The sequence below is a fragment of the Cebidichthys violaceus genome, unplaced genomic scaffold (assembly GCF_023349555.1).
Source record: "Cebidichthys violaceus isolate CVI_PGR_0920_01 unplaced genomic scaffold, fCebVio1.0.p SCAF_182, whole genome shotgun sequence".
Classification (NCBI taxonomy): Eukaryota; Metazoa; Chordata; class Actinopteri; order Perciformes; family Stichaeidae; genus Cebidichthys; species Cebidichthys violaceus.
In genome coordinates, this window is record NW_027176353.1 from 39,475 (window position 1) to 55,168 (window position 15,694).

General features: G+C 43.5%; 1 protein-coding gene across 1 annotated transcript; it reads right to left on the bottom strand.

The window, feature by feature from the left end:
* Positions 1-503: 503 nt before the first annotated feature.
* LOC137874280 (opsin-5-like) lies at positions 504-13,292 on the bottom strand. The gene is made up of 5 exons (XM_068712910.1): positions 13,205-13,292; positions 12,958-13,120; positions 10,769-10,896; positions 1,647-1,981; positions 504-1,309 (listed from the first exon to the last, which is right to left on the bottom strand). The coding sequence occupies exons 1-5, from the start codon at positions 13,290-13,292 to the stop codon at positions 809-811; spliced, it is 1,215 nt and encodes a 404-aa protein (XP_068569011.1). The 3' UTR covers positions 504-808.
* Positions 13,293-15,694: the final 2,402 nt, after the last annotated feature.

The window sequence follows — 15,694 nt, forward strand, 5'->3', positions numbered from 1 at the left end:
ATTGGCCTCTAACTTTGTGGTCTTTTTTATTTTTTTTATTTTTTTTGGCAGTATCACATATTTGAGGCATGAAAGAACTTTGACCTTAAAAGTTATGACTATATTTATTTTCCTTTTTAACCCTCTGAACCCCAAAACCTGCTGGCGGGATTAAAAAAGGACGTTTTATACTTAAACAATCGACAAAACTACACCGATCACCACATCCAGAAGCTGTAAAAAACGTCATTATTCATAATTTTCCGACGGTCCTTGAACATATCATGTGAAAGGAACGCTTCAGTCAAAACTATGATTAAAAAACTGTGAATAAAATTGTGATATTTCATCAAAAACATTCTACTCTACATGTCTCGTTTAAAATCTCGCCCTGAATGACCCTTTTGCTTTAACCAGATCCTGTAAAAAAACATAAAATTCTGAGCTCCTCAACGCATCTAGGAAGTCCTGACTGATGTGGCTGAGACCAACAGTCGTGTGACCAGAATTCTGAGAAACTTCGTCGGAACTGCGGGCCGCTGAACACAGGCTGTAAGTAGAGGTTGTGCAAATGTGAATAGTTCATGTAGAGCCTCCGTTATTTCTTTCGACATAGGGAACACCTGTGGACACTTGGAGAAATGTTTCTCTCCACTTCTAGCCATGATCGTTCTGTTTCCATAGAGGTGCACGACTGCAAACCTGCATGGGATTCAGAGGGTTAATCAATCTTTATCTTTTTCTTTTTCCACCTTCATTTTTGCCGTCTTCTTCCTCCATCGCTCGTCTTTTTTTTCTTTTCTCTCGCTGTCTGGCCGGGTTTGTTTCTCTACAGGAAGTCACTCTGCATCTCGTTGGAGAGCTGACTGACAGCCACCTCGCTGTTTATTGATCCTTTCAGTATCCTGGCAGTCTGCTGGGGGCTGTATTCTGTGAAGTTCCCCGTGGCACCGGTGGCTCTCTCAGGGCAGGGACAGTGTCTGCAGGCCCCGTGGTTCTCCTGTAGCCCGTTTGACAACCTGGTGGAGTTGCACTCTTCTTTGTGAGCGGAATGCCTGCAAGTTCCCTTCTGCGCCGAGCCGTGCGAACACAGACATCCGCAGAATGTCGTCCTGCACAGGGCCACATCCCGACACAGGGACTTGCGGAAGTTGGGCTTGAAGACCAGATAGACAATTGGGTTATAAAGGGTGGAGGACTTGGCAAAGATAGCTGCCAGAGCAAAAGCCATGGGTGGTACATCTGTTGGGTTGCCAAACGCCGCCCACATGGACACAACCGCGTATGGACTCCATGCTGTCAGGAAGCCGATGCAAACTGCCACGGAGAGCTGGAAAGAGGACACAACGTACACAATGAATTGTTATTTTAGGTCCCCACAAGTCAACCTGTTCTCACGTCAAAAGGCGCCTAATAATGCGGCTTGGTCAATGCTCCTCGGCGTCTGACACCGACGCATGTTTAGCACCATCCCGCGGCGTAACGGGCAGAGCAACTGACGTAGTATGAAGTGCAATTTTTGTCCGGAAGGGGACGAGAATGGGTCAAAGTGACACAGGACTTTGATCCGGGAGTAACTTTTTATTTTTTAGATATCGTGCGAATCGTTTTGTGAGGATGTTATTGGTGTTGATCTGGTGCGTTGGAAACCGAACCTCAGTAGTTACCTTAACGATAAGCCCGTGTGCGTTGGTGATCTTGTTCTGCGGGGACATGTGCTGCTGCACGGCCTGACGGGAGCCCCGGACGGTCAGCAGGATGAACGTGTAGGACAAGAAGATGACGGTGCAGGGCACGATGTAGCAGAAGAAGAAGAGGCAGACGATGTAGCTCATGGCTGCAGAGCTCCGGCTCGGGGCTTCCCAGTTGATGCAGCACGCCGTGCCGTACGGCTCGGCGCCGTACTCCCCCCACCCCGACAGGGGACCCACGGCAAAAACTCCGGCGTAGCACCAGACCCCGGCCACCAGCAGGCAGGCGTGGCAGGAGGAGAACTTGTTGCCTGAGGAAGAACAAAGCAGGGTAGAGACAGAGGCAGAGGAGGGAGAGGATTTTTGGGGGGAGTGATTACTGACGGATGAGGACATAGAGGAAGGACACAGAAACAACGGCATAGCAACAATATGCTTCCTGAAGCATATTAAGTCTGGTTACCTGATGCTGATAACAGGCAACAAGGGAGGAGGAGGAGGAGGAGGAGGACAGGAGGAAGAGGAGGAGGAGGATGCTGTACAATAAGTGATGAACAACTTGATAGGACATTTCCCCGGGATGGATAGGTATGTTTAACAAGAAGAATGAAAATGAAAGGAAAATATGTGTGGGTTATAATCATTGCTATAAATCTGAAACCTTTTATAGAAATTGTGGAAACAGACATCAGTTCAGTATCTTCACTTCCCTCCACTATTTCGATGGATCTTCAGACGGGGTTTGCGTCGCTATCGTTGAATATTTTTTTGTTCAGAAGGTCTCCACATAAGAGAGTACCGAGGGAGAATAGAGCCCATTGAGCGCTACAGCTTTAGTTACCCTGCCTCCAACTAGTCATGCACTTAACACACCCGATTAGACGCCCTGGTTAAACTGAAGGATGTTCATTGTATGTGAAGCATAAAGCATGGGCCTCAACAACAAGGAGACAGTTTGATAGCACCAGCAACCCTGTGGTCCTTCAGCTTCAGGCATGCATTGATGAATCCCTATCAAACACGTCATCAAGTACAGTACTTGTAATAAATACATCAACGATGATGATTTAGAGAGTAGAAGGTTTAAATGTGATTGACAGATCTGTTGTTGCATGTTGGCTGTTCCGTCTATATTGGCCTCTAACTTTGTGGTCTTTTTTTTTTTTTTTTTTTTTTTTTTTTTTTTTTTTTGGCAGTATCACATATTTGAGGCATGAAAGAACTTTGACCTTAAAAGTTATGACTATATTTATTTTCCTTTATAACCCTCTGAACCCCAAAACCTGCCGGCGGGATTAAAAAAAGGACGTTTTATACTTAAACAAGCGACAAAACTACACCGATCACCACATCCAGAAGCTGTAAAAAACGTCATTATTGTCTGAGTTTCATAATTTTCCGACGGTCCTTGAACATATCATGTGAAAGGAACGCTTCAGTCAAAAACAAATGTCACATGTTTGACTGTGGCTCAGAGAGAGAGCCGGGTGTCCTTTTCAATCCGAGGATCGGCGGTCCGATCCCCCGTCTCCTCTAGTCCATGTCGTTGAATCGTTTGAGCGGTTGGAACACAATCACAAGTCCATTTACCCTTTAATGATTGGATTCGCTAGCTGCCGGCCCACCTGCACTTATTCTGCCGTTCACTCTTTGCTCATCTTCCACAAAGCTGCAATCCTAACAGCTCTGAGATCTAACAGTCTGTTGTTGACGTTCATAATGGTAGTTTTTCGGGGGGGGGGGCTGAAGGGGCGGGGCTGTCAGTGTTGGCGACTTTCTCGCTAAATTTAACAGCGTTTGTAGCTACTTGTGCTGCTAGCTACTTAGCTTTCATTTACTCGCCACTCAAGTTATTTATTCTGTTCATAGTAACCTTTATATCTTATTCCGACTGACTCCGTTCACCAATCCACTTATTGATAAAAGTCTATAGCCCATTACTTCAGCACCTCGTGTAATGTTTGTACAGTCTATTTGCATCGTATTCGTATCAATACACATAACTTATAGTATTATAGCAGCGTGATTAGTGGCGGAGGGTCAATAGACTCTGTGTGAATTGGGGGATCCGTGGAAAAGCGGCGAACTGTCGGCTGTAATTGATTTAGACGAAGGCTTCTTCACTGCGCAGGAGAACAAAGGGAGCCTTATCTACGATACCACACAGCCTCTTCAGCTGCATGTCAGCCCCTCTTACCCTTCAAGATGAGGGTGAGGGCTGGTGATTACGCCCCCCGGCACTCGCTGCATTGTGTGATGCTGTGGAGGGAGGCTGGTTAGCCATTACAGATGTTTTTTTTATCAGTTGTGAAGCATCCCCTCACTGATCAGACTCTCCAGCTATCAGAGCGTGGCACATGAAGGATTCAACCTGAGCTCCGCTTCTTCTTCTTTTTTTTTTGTTGTCACGGATAGCTGAACTCAATTACTAACAAAAAGCCTTCAAACGTGCGCTCTTACATGTTGAATAGGGATGTTCCAAATAGTTTGAATGTGATGATAGAGACTACCGACCCGATACTGGCTCCGCCTTTTTAATATCTACATACTGCAGATACATACTGTTGAGGTATAAAGTAATATAAGGCCAGAGATTGCTGTGACCAGTAACCTGTGATTAAATGGTAATGGAAAAAAAAAACCAAAGAAACTTTTTAGTGTAGATCAGTCAAAACATGGCTTATTGATCTACTCCTTAAGACTTGTATTAAATCAAGCCCTTTTTCATTTTTGGCATTACTTCTGCAACCGCCATCTTGTTATATTTAGGGTTTGCAAAGGGTTTTCCGTGGTAATTTGACTAGTGCAAAAATAAAAATGCAGGTTGTTGTTGGTTGTTCCGTGTAGACGAATTGCTGGCTAGTTAGCTAGTTAGCTAGTTAGCTACTTAGCTCATTCTTCTCCGGAGCGATGGGGAGTGAGGAGGAAGGACCGTTAGTCCACCAGACAGCTATTTGGCTAATTTCTTTTTAACCAGTGAAGCATTAACGCATTGGTGGAATTAGCTAGCAAGCTAACTAGCCAGCTGTTCACTACTTAGCTAGAGAGCTTGCTAATTGATTTAGCTTTATATATATATAACTGTTAAGAGTACTGTTAAAGTACCGGATCAATACGCAGTGTTTGTTGTCGTACCGTTAAAGTACCGGATCAATACGCAGTGTTTGTTGTCGTACCGTTAAAGTACCGGATCGATAGGCAGTGTTTGTTGTCGTACCGTTAAAGTACCGGATCGATACGCAGTGTTTGTTGTCGTACCGTTAAAGTACCGGATCGATACGCAGTGTTTGTTGTCGTACCGTTAAAGTACCCATCCCCAATTGTGAGATCTGTTAGCTTTTGTCTGTGATTGAGATCTGGTTCATTGTTGCCTGAAATGGCGAAAACGTGTCAATTTTCACAACCAACACTTTATTTTGTAGAGCCCAAAATCACAAATCACAAATTAGCCTCAGAGGGCTTTACAATCTGTACACATGCGACCTCCTCTGACCACCACTTAACACCAGGACAGATAGTCCATAATGATTCTGTTGCCAGTTAGTCAGTCAAATAACTGTAAAGACATCTCCCTCTCCTTTCTCTGCTATTCATACTTCATATCTCCCTCCTGTCTTTAGACCTTCTTATTCTACAAATGAGGACGTGTCTTGAGTCTCGCACACACTCGGCCTTTCGTTTCGATTGCCTTCGATCCAGCACTCACCGGGTCTTCAGCAGTCACCGGTGGCTGTAAATTAAACCTAACGGGACGGCATCGGATCCGTGCGCTGCCGTTAGATCACCGAGTGGGGGCTAATTTGCCTGTCCGCAGAGGGGGTTCGTTAATAACGGCAATACCCATGTGAGCTACTCCAGCCGTGGCAAATCACTAATAAAACCCAGGAAGGAAGAAGCACTCTCCTTCACTCTCACTTGTCTCTCCAAGCGCTCCGTCTCCTCTTAAGTGTTTATTTCATCAGCTGCACGTCGGAGCATGTTCGCCGGCGCTCCGCTCAAGGACATTTCAGCGGGAATATAACACTTGGGTTCAAATACATAACAGTGATAACTAATGAGGCCACTCATGGCATCATTCACAGAATTGGTCGAGGGTATGTTTTCCATAAGGGTACGTAGGAATGTGTTCTTTTAAGTGTGTATAGAGCATGTCTTCTATGCACGCTTCCTGCAGGTCTCGGCAGTTATTGCCGCCAAATAAATTAGGCAGAATTTCTTCCATAAACGTGTTTATTTGGTCTCAATTATAATGTATTTAACATGTGCGTTGTGTTTTTACAACACATGCGATAAACCAAGCTGTGATTTATTCAGCCTTCATCTTTTGAAATGTCCGGTTTACCTTTTTAAGATGGTCAGGACACGATTAGGTGTATCGATTAGGCCTATTGTAAGTTGGGTTGCAATGGTTTGTCGTCTAAAGACACACCTGTCCCTGACCCATGCACTGAAACTTAAGACTGCTCACCAGCAAGGAAGTCAGTCTGGTAGATCTAAAGAATTCAAGCCTCTGCAGATCTTGTTTTTCTCTTCTCGTTTTAGATCTCTAATCTTCAGACATGAGAACATCCTGGGGGGAGAAGTGTTTAAAAAAAAAAAAAAAAAAAAAGGCAACGCAGTTTATTAAGTTGGAAAGGAAATCTTTGTAGAAATAGTCGTCCGTCTCATCGGTGTGTAGACTCCGCGCTCATAATTATCCCGGTGGGATCTCTTGTTGGCGTAGTCAGCTTTTTTTTAAAAACATATTTCCCCTTTTTCCTCCTAGAAGCTGAAGAACATGTTTCTAATTCTGACATCGCAACATTCACACATATCTTCTATCCAATTAAAACAGAGTTTATTGTCATTTTGAAAACTGATCCCGTTGCCCATGTTGAAGTTAACGTGATGACCTCTCCATAATAACTCCACACGTGGAAACTAAACCTTGTGTCAGCAGCTCATCAATGTTATCATGTGTTGTCATCTCCACCCCCCCCCCACCTCCAGTAACCCAATCCTGGTGTTACTCTACAAACACAGGTCCTACACCACTTGTCTCTTTTCTCATGTTAATGCAAAACACTCCATGGAACTGGTTATCGTCCTCATTTTGGCCATTTTGGCCTTTAGGTGCAGACATTTTGATGTCACCTTCAAGAGAACGTGATACACAAGCTGCTGCAGTTTAAAACGTGTGTGCCACCTGCAGGCAGTGAGTTAATGCGTTTAGTCTTTGTGGTTGTTTTGCATGCGTGTGCACGTCTTTACATACAGATATGATTTAGCTTTTGCTTTAAAGATTTTGCAATTTGGTTTGATCAACAATTTTAATCTGTCCTGGGAACGCTCTTCCATGTTGAGATGGAAGAGCAGACTGCTTACTGCAAACGCAATATATTCCAGCCTCTATATTTCCCATGTCTGTGCTATATGGACAGACGTTTGGGAGACTCAAGGTTTTCTCTTATTATAATTGCACGTTATTGCCTTTTCCCCCTTCTACTGTATGCTCTCCTCTCAGTAGTGTCAGGTGTACAAGAGGCAAGACCAACTTAAAAGCTGCATTCTCTCTAGTGTCCACCTGGGGGCGACTCCTCTGGTTGTATAGAAGTCTAGTCTAAAATGACTCTACTTCTCTCTTGATTTATTCCCTCAGTAAACATTGTAAACATGAGTTTATGTCTCAATCTCTAGTTTACAGTCTTCTTCAATACAGCATGATGTTCATTTAGTACATTATGCTCCATTTAGAGTCAAACAGACCATAAAGCAGGGGATGATTTAGGGGCGTTGTTACTGTTTCTACTTCCTTGTTTTGTGTAGTTGGGTTTGTTTCTGCTTTGCTGATTGTGTTCTTGTTCTTGTCTCTCGTTCTCAGGTCTTAAACTTAATGAGACAAAATAAAGATTAAATAAGAAAACACCAAACGTGTCCTAGATTCTCACCAGAGTGTTTAAGCGAGTCTAGAAACACGAGGGCAGCAGGTTTTAACAGCGTTAGTCTGCACGTTGCGCACATTTGTACGAGGTTTCTTGCAGGAAACGTCTCCTGAAGGCGTAATTATTTATGCTCATTTGCATTTGAAACACTTTTATTTGAAAGACTCGTAGTCTCTTGGGTTGTTACACGCTGCATTATAGACTGTGTTCCTCTGGGAAACAGACAAGAGGAGCTCTGTAAAAAAGAAACACAGCCTTGGCTTCAGTTATACTGTTGCTATTAGCAGCGATCGTTGAACCTGCTGGAGAATAGACTTCTAATTGTATTCGGAGGCTGCCGGCTGGTGCACAATTTTCTTTTCTTTTTTTTTTTCAAACCCCCCTGTGAAGTCTGAAGTAGACAAATGAAGCCCAAATTGGTTCAAGCTCATTTCGGCCGCAATCTACCGTTTTCAGCCAGAGAAGCGGGACCTCGGACTCGGACTCGGTCCTGATTCTGATCTTGACGGCTGAACATGTGAGATCTATTTAATCGTTTTTTGAAATCTCAGCCGTGCTGCCAATTTCATGTTCCTCGGGTCCTCCTCCTATACGCTGCTGTTACTATGGAAGGATTCAATTTAAATGCAAAATGTAATACCTACGCGTTAATTGGGTGAAAATTGTAATCAATGCAATCTCGCCCCAGTTGAGTACGACTGACGGGTTGTTAGAACCTGACAATGTGAATAAACTTTGCACTTTGCATTTTCATTTCGTCAGGCAGGCAAACAATGTGACGGCATTGGAACGTAATTGCGTTTGGGTGCAATGCTTTTCAAAAGTCTTTGAAAATGAAATGTCAAATGTCTTTTTTCACATTTGCATTGAAATATTGTCAAAGAATACCCGTAGAAGTTGCGGAAATAGAATGATAATTGTACACAAATGGCAGCTCTTGTGTTTAGTCAGCGTTTTTTAGCTGTGTTTCCAATTCAAATTCCTGCTGTGTGTGTGTGTGTGTGTGTCTGTGTGTGTGTGTGTGTGTGTGTGTGTGTACTCATACCTGGCTAATAATGCTGATTCTGAAATAAATTCGGACCCATTTAATGCATATGTGAGTTGGAAATGAATATGCTATTGTGAGATTATATTGTTTAGTCCTCCGAAGGCTTCCATACTGTTGCTAGGTTCCCTCATTTCTTCCTTGATCAAATATAATCCATCTTCTTTTCTCTTTTTTTATTAATGTAATAACGCATTATTAATCCTAACGGTACAGATCGGCTCCAGCTCTCCCTCATGAACGGGAACTTTTCCTGGATTCTGAATTCCAAGGATGCGGATTCCTGGAGTGCAGAATCCTGTAGTACGGAAACTCTGCATCCATTCACAGAATATGGACCATGAAGAGCGTTGACGATGATTGTGTTTGCGGGTGAAATTCAATTATACACAGAGACTGGTAATTGTGTTTAAGTGCTGTGACGAATCCCATTTTTACAGAAAGAATTTTTTTATTTTTTTTTTAAATTTGGTTTACTGATTAAATTAACCTCATACGACAACGGATACAGCTAATAGAAATGTCCCCTATGGCCCCTAAATCAGCTGCTTGAAGAGATTTAGACACAGACAATCATGTGAAAAAATCTTCAATGGCCACGGTGGCAAAAAGATGAATTATGCTCATTAGCAATGTTCCGCTTGGAGAGTTCCCGATCATCCTAACGTGAAGTGAAAGGAGTTCTGGAGCACGAGCGCTGAACGACGTGGGAGTCGATGTGTCTCAGACTTCCATTACAGTTAAAGTGGCCATAAGTAAGTACAGTACGGGTCAGTGAGCTCGACGCTAATCCTCTGCTTAATCAAGGTGTTGTGAATCAGAACTCTCAGGAAGTCACACATTAAGTCTATCTACACACCGTAGACGCAGCTACGGGAGACATTTTGGGGTTAAGTGTCTTGCGCAAGGACACATTGACATGAGACTAGCGGAGCCGGGGATCAAACCACCGACCCTCTGATGGAAAGACGGCGTTGCTCTCCACTTAGCCACGGTCACCCATCTTTGAAACGCAGCCTCCGGATTCAGTGACCTCCTAATGAGTATATATAGAATATGAAACTCATTAATATTAGACAATTGTACCGAAGATTAGGAAACTTCAAAGCTTCATTCGTTGACATTCAAATTACTGTTCATCTTCTTTTTTTTTTTTTTTGTATCTGGGTATTTGTGCACGGATGCAGATGAACTAATATTATTAGTGTTGTAGTATTTGTGGAATTAGATTCCAGAGGTGGCTGCATAGGATTGTTTCTGACTCGTCCGATCCAAAAACATTTCCAATAAGTCCAAAGCAAAGAAGAGAAAATTCACAAAACGTTTTTTTTAATCCAACGAAACAATCTGCTTAAATCCATATTTGTTGGTGTTTAGCCTTTTTGAAAAACAACACTTCACCGCAGAAAACATCTCCGCTTCTCCAATTTGCAGGAGTCGGCAATTTAGATAGCAACGCTTCTGGCTTTTAAAGAAACTAGGAGACGACGCTTTGGTTTAACTCACAGCAGTAAAAACGCACACAATGAGGGAAATTAGATGTGCCCTAAAAGGCACTGGTGCAGTCACTTGAGACCGGGCGCCATGGACCGTTGAAATAGAGTCCTGACAATGAATGTCTCACTTTTAACAATGCTCTTGATGACGAAATTGAAATTCATTAGTAAACATTGACGGTGGCGGATGAAGCCCGAACACGCAGCCTGGACGGTACGTGAGTTTTTCAAATGTAACACCTTGGAGGGGAATACATTAAAAGGGGAAGGGGAGTACATTAAAACGCCTTGTAAACATCTCGTTAGTCACATATCCTGCTGTTTAAGGAGGTCACGGCGTGGTCTTGAACATTAACATTATTGCAGCGTGGCCACATTTATTTTAGAGTTGCTGGCCCTGCGAAATTTATATTTCTCTCTTCGGTTTCAAGGTTTTTTTGCCGCCTTGGGGGGGGGGGGGGGGGGGGGGGAGGGGGGACGAGAATGAAATCGCTTTTAATTTGATCAATATGCGGAGAAACCTGTCTCTTTTTTTTCCTTCTTTATCAATTAATTAATCACCTTTAGTTCGCAGCAACACATAGCGCATCGAGTGGCTGTGGTTAGGGTAATGAGTGAAAGAGCGGCCCGTCTCACCGTAGTTCGGCCAGCAGACCTTGAGCCAGCAGACGCTGGAGAGCATCGTGAGGTTGGTCAGACTGCACAGGCCGAACAAAACGCCACAGAAGGCGTAGGCCATGCAGGTCGTCTTAGTAAACAGCCACCTGGATGGAGAGAGAGAGAGAAACACAAGGGAACATCTGTTACCGACTGATTTCTCTGCAGAATCCTTTCACCCAGTAGATGAAACAGGTGATAGATTTTTCCCGACCCCCCGACCCCCCCCCCCCCCCCAGGGTCTTATAGGACTGCAGTGAGCAGTGATGCATTTTGACCCAATCACGGCTCACGTGGCCGCTATCAGCCGCACATGCTCGGGGGATCCGAGTGAGCAGTGAAGGACTCTTCAAAAGAATGTTTGAAGTGTCCACCGTCCATTTTTTTCTTCTTCTTCTTCTTCTTCTTCTTTTCATCCTTTTTCTTTTTCCGTTCAACTGTGTAATCACAGATGCAGGTTGGGTGTTAAAAGGGAAGGGGACACGGTTAAGTTAGAGGTAAAGAAGCGATGGCCTTTCTTCTCCTTTTCTAATCTTTTATATCGTTCTAGAAAATAGCTAATTATGTTTTTGTTCTTAAGTAAAAACATGAAGCCTCTGGCCACGGCGTAGAGAATTCGACCTCTCTCTTGTTATTGCATCATCCCTACTTAAAATCATATTCGGTTCCCTTGGCGGAGAGCTGAATAGAGAATGTTGTATTTGCATCTTTACTACAAAGAGCATTGCCCTTTTCTGTCTGCTTTAATTGACGGTCAGTCAAAATTGTCTCGTTAGGAGAATGTTAAATGTAACGTTACTCTGACGGGGGGAGGTGGAAGCTCTTTTTATGTTTTTTTGAGGAACGGCTGGTCTCAACAACCTTTAACTACGTACTTCATGAAGCCTGAGAGGAGAAAAGCAGGGAGACAAAGTCCACGGATCGATGTTGTAAAGCTCAAAGCAGCTATAATCGATATATCTATATAACAACGATGTATTACATGGCACATGAAGTGGCTGAAGATGTTACCTGGATCTGCAGCTCTCCTCGGCTTTAACGGAGCGTCATCGGGTTTCAGCTCACTGCACGTTAACGTTACTGTTTTTGGTTGACTCCCACAGCTCTCATAGCGCCGTTTTAGCCGCAGCAGCAGTCGGCTGTTTTTCAGTGAAATCGCTCTAAAACTTGTAGGCACCAGACGGGCACATTCAGCGACTAGCTGCTGAAATCAGCCCACTCTCACCACATGGCGCAAGAACGACACGATTTGTACGTTATTTTACGTGCAAAAATAAACGACTTCATTGCTTTTTGCTCGTCACTCGTACGCCACGTAGTCTGGACTGACTGCGTCGTAAACTTATGAAAATGTCGCGCTCCAAACAAGTGACGTAATATAAAATATAAACGGGTGGAAGAGGAAGTAGATGGCTCAAACAAACACGGGACTGTTAGACCGGCGTAACGGACGTTTTTTTTTACGTTTGTGAGGCGTTATCCTGTTACCTTGTTTCCGGTTGTACTTTACTCCGTTAACCTTCTTATTTTAAGCCTAACAATGATGCTTTTCTTAAACCTAGCTAAGTTGTGTTGTTGCTTTGGCGCGTTTGGCGCTAAATGACACGTGCTAAGCGGCCTAGTGACATGCTAAAAGCCCAAAAACAGCATAATGACTATTTATAAGCCCTACTATAAGATCGGTTATAAATAAATAGGATTTTGACAAATGATGGGGACATGTCATACCGTGTGTAAATTACACCCTTGTGTGTAATTATGTATTTTATTATCTCCATACAAGACAGTGTAAAGACCAGTTCCGTATCTTCCTCCTGCTTCCGACGTTTCTGTTTTAATTCTGGTAGAGAAAAACAAAATCCTTTATAAATTAACTTTATCGTACCCTTTTATCAAAAACAGTCAAATTTAGATTGACTAACATTGAGTCTTAAAGCGACCAGCCTCAGAAGACCCTTCCGTTTCATGTCTTACGTATACGATGATGTAAACTAATGCTCAGGTCTAAGTCCTCGATGGGAGTCACAACCCTGCTTCTTTAACCATTCCCTCTCTGTGAGGCTCTCTGCCTTCTTCCCTCACCCCTCGGGATGCTATTTACTGTGGAGATGACATCATGACATGACGGCTGAAAGGAGAGAGAGTAATGGAAATCATGAAACACTCACATGTGAGCGAAGGCCGAGGGGATGGCCAGCGGGAACAGGGTTATGGTCATGCCCAGATCGCTGATGGCCAGGTTGATCACGAAGAACTCCGCCGGCTTCAGGGAGGACTTCTTCCTATAGGCCACGAACAGCAGGATCCCGTTTCCCACCAGCGACAGCACACCTAGGAGACAGAGGGGCAGGATGTAGCGGGGCAGTTCCCACGGAGAAACGTCGTAAAAATACATAACTAACGCAAATCGCTTACCAAAAATGCTGTAGATCGCTCCCATGAGGAAGTCGTTCTCTTTCGATATTCTGGACTCGAGCAGAAATGTTTCGGAGGCATTTCCCATCTTGGCCGAACATCAACAAACAGACAAAGGGGGGGAAAAAGAGAGGGAGAGGTTTTTAAATTCAGTAAAGAATGAATCAAGCCAAACATTGTTCTCTATTTGAACCAGACCACAGCTACGGTTTCTCTTCATTAGCTCTGCCAGGCGTAAGCAAAGAGGGGATGGTGTGTTTGGTTGTGTGCGTGCGTGTACATGTCCGTCTGTCCACAGCTAATCCCGCATACTGCTGGACCCATCAGCCGGATATTTCCCACGACTGTATGCTAAACGGCCTCTCCTGGTTGTTGTTCATTGACAGTTTCATGCCGTCCATTGACCTCTGTGTCCTCACTCCACGTCACAGGTCTGGAGGGGCCGCCAGTGATCAACAACTCTAGATTTCGCTCCAGATTAGGAAACGTTTCTGTCCAGATTTGCACGCCCAGGTGAGTCCAGTAGCAACCCTCAGGTATGTTTTCCTTCAACACTGACGCACATGATCGTGGCTCAATAGCTCAGCGCCTACTGTGTGTGTGTGTGTGTGTGTGTGTGTGTGTGTGTGTTGGCGTTGGTGATCGGCAGCATTTGAGTTTGCCGAGTGGCAGTAAATGTACAGTTTGCACGTGAACGAAACACAATGATTTAAAACTTCATCAGTGACATAACAACCCGCATCACATCACAACACTCCCTCTGTCACTTGCTCCTTCGCCAGTTTTCCTGTAAGTGGTGAAATAACAAACCATGAAGGGTATTTACAATGTCTCCACCGCCTTCTCTTTTCACCACGCAGTCTTATCGAAGAACAAATTCAATTTGCATACACAGCATGTCCTGCTGCCAGTACAGTATTCACTGCGAATGAGGCAACGTCTCTGAGGTGTTCTTTATCTAAAGGATACTTTATTATTATGGCGATAACGTGAAAATGTATTCATAGCCTTTCTATTTGCTCAGTGACTTAACCAAAGAGAAGAGACGCGTTGAATCACCCGGGGTTAGGAGTGGAGCTGCTTGTGGTTAAATCCTTATTACCATAAACGCAGGAGATTATCTTCAAAGAGAGACGGAGGTGAGGGAATTATTGTTTCTCTACATGGACATTCTATTATAATTGAATGCGGGGTCTGTGGGTGTAGCGCACCATGTCAGCAGAGATACAACCCTGCACAGGTCCGTGTGCAGAAGTACTTTTATTTGTGTACAGTTCAGTACAAGTACTCGTGTAAGTGTGTGTTGGGGGTGTAAAAGTGTCTCAGAGAGTGTTTTGTCACGAGAAGTTTCAATATTTTTAGCCTTGGGGGTCGAGGTCTTGCGACTGTAAAGAGGACGGATGGTGTGATGCATTGTGGGGGGCCGCGAGGGGAGCTTAAGATGTCAAACCAACAGATGAGTACACGGATAACCACAGACGCCTGAAGGTTACACATGTAACAGTAAACACAAAGACTGCGCTGAGTACACAAGTACAAGTACAGCACAAGAGTGTGAAAACTAGGAAGAAGAACATAAATACACCTGTTTACCACATTTTATAACTATATTAAATCATTTAAAATGCATATCTACATAAAAAGAAGCCAAATGGTAAGAAGTACAGTATTCACATCATTTGCTTACGTAAAAGTATTAATACTGTCTATGTTATAATACCATAATATACTATAATACCTGTCCGACAACAACATGTTACTCGTAAAAGTACAGACGAATTGTCAGTAAAATGTACTGAAAGAATCAAAAGTAAAAGAAGTTTATATCATTATGTCATTAAATCAATACATGCATTGATGCTTTAACGTTAATGTAAGCAACACTTTAAGTTCATATACTTATACTGTTGTGATTATGATAATATTCATAATATCAAATTATGTCAACTGGTCATTCGGTTTACTCGTCAAATCTTAATCTGAAAATGTCTATTTCTGTGAAATAAAAGTACTGTTTCCTCTGAAATATAGTGCAGTAAATGAGCATTAAGATGTAAATACTCCACAGTACTTGAGTTAATGTACTTGATTACTTTGCACCACACAGCTGACATCATGTCAGCGAGCCGGTATACGCTGTGCTTTTAAAAATCAGCAACTTCTCTTGACGGCATCGGACGCAGATAAAAGCTCAAAATAATAACAACAATTAAATTGAATTGCCCATAAATGTCAAGCCACGTGTTGGTGTGATGTCCAGGCTGAGCATCGGGACAGACCGCAGCCTTGTACTCGGAGCCGGTCGTCCTCGGGCTCGTCTCTGCCGGTCAGGACTATAGATAGTTTTACTATCCGCCTCCCTGTCGACACCTCCTCAATGCTCTTGTGACTCCGGAGTATAGGCACTTATTGAAGGAAAGGACATCATAAAGCAAACACACGCTGCACTTCCAATGTTCCCGATGAATAAATAAACAGTGCTTCCCTCTT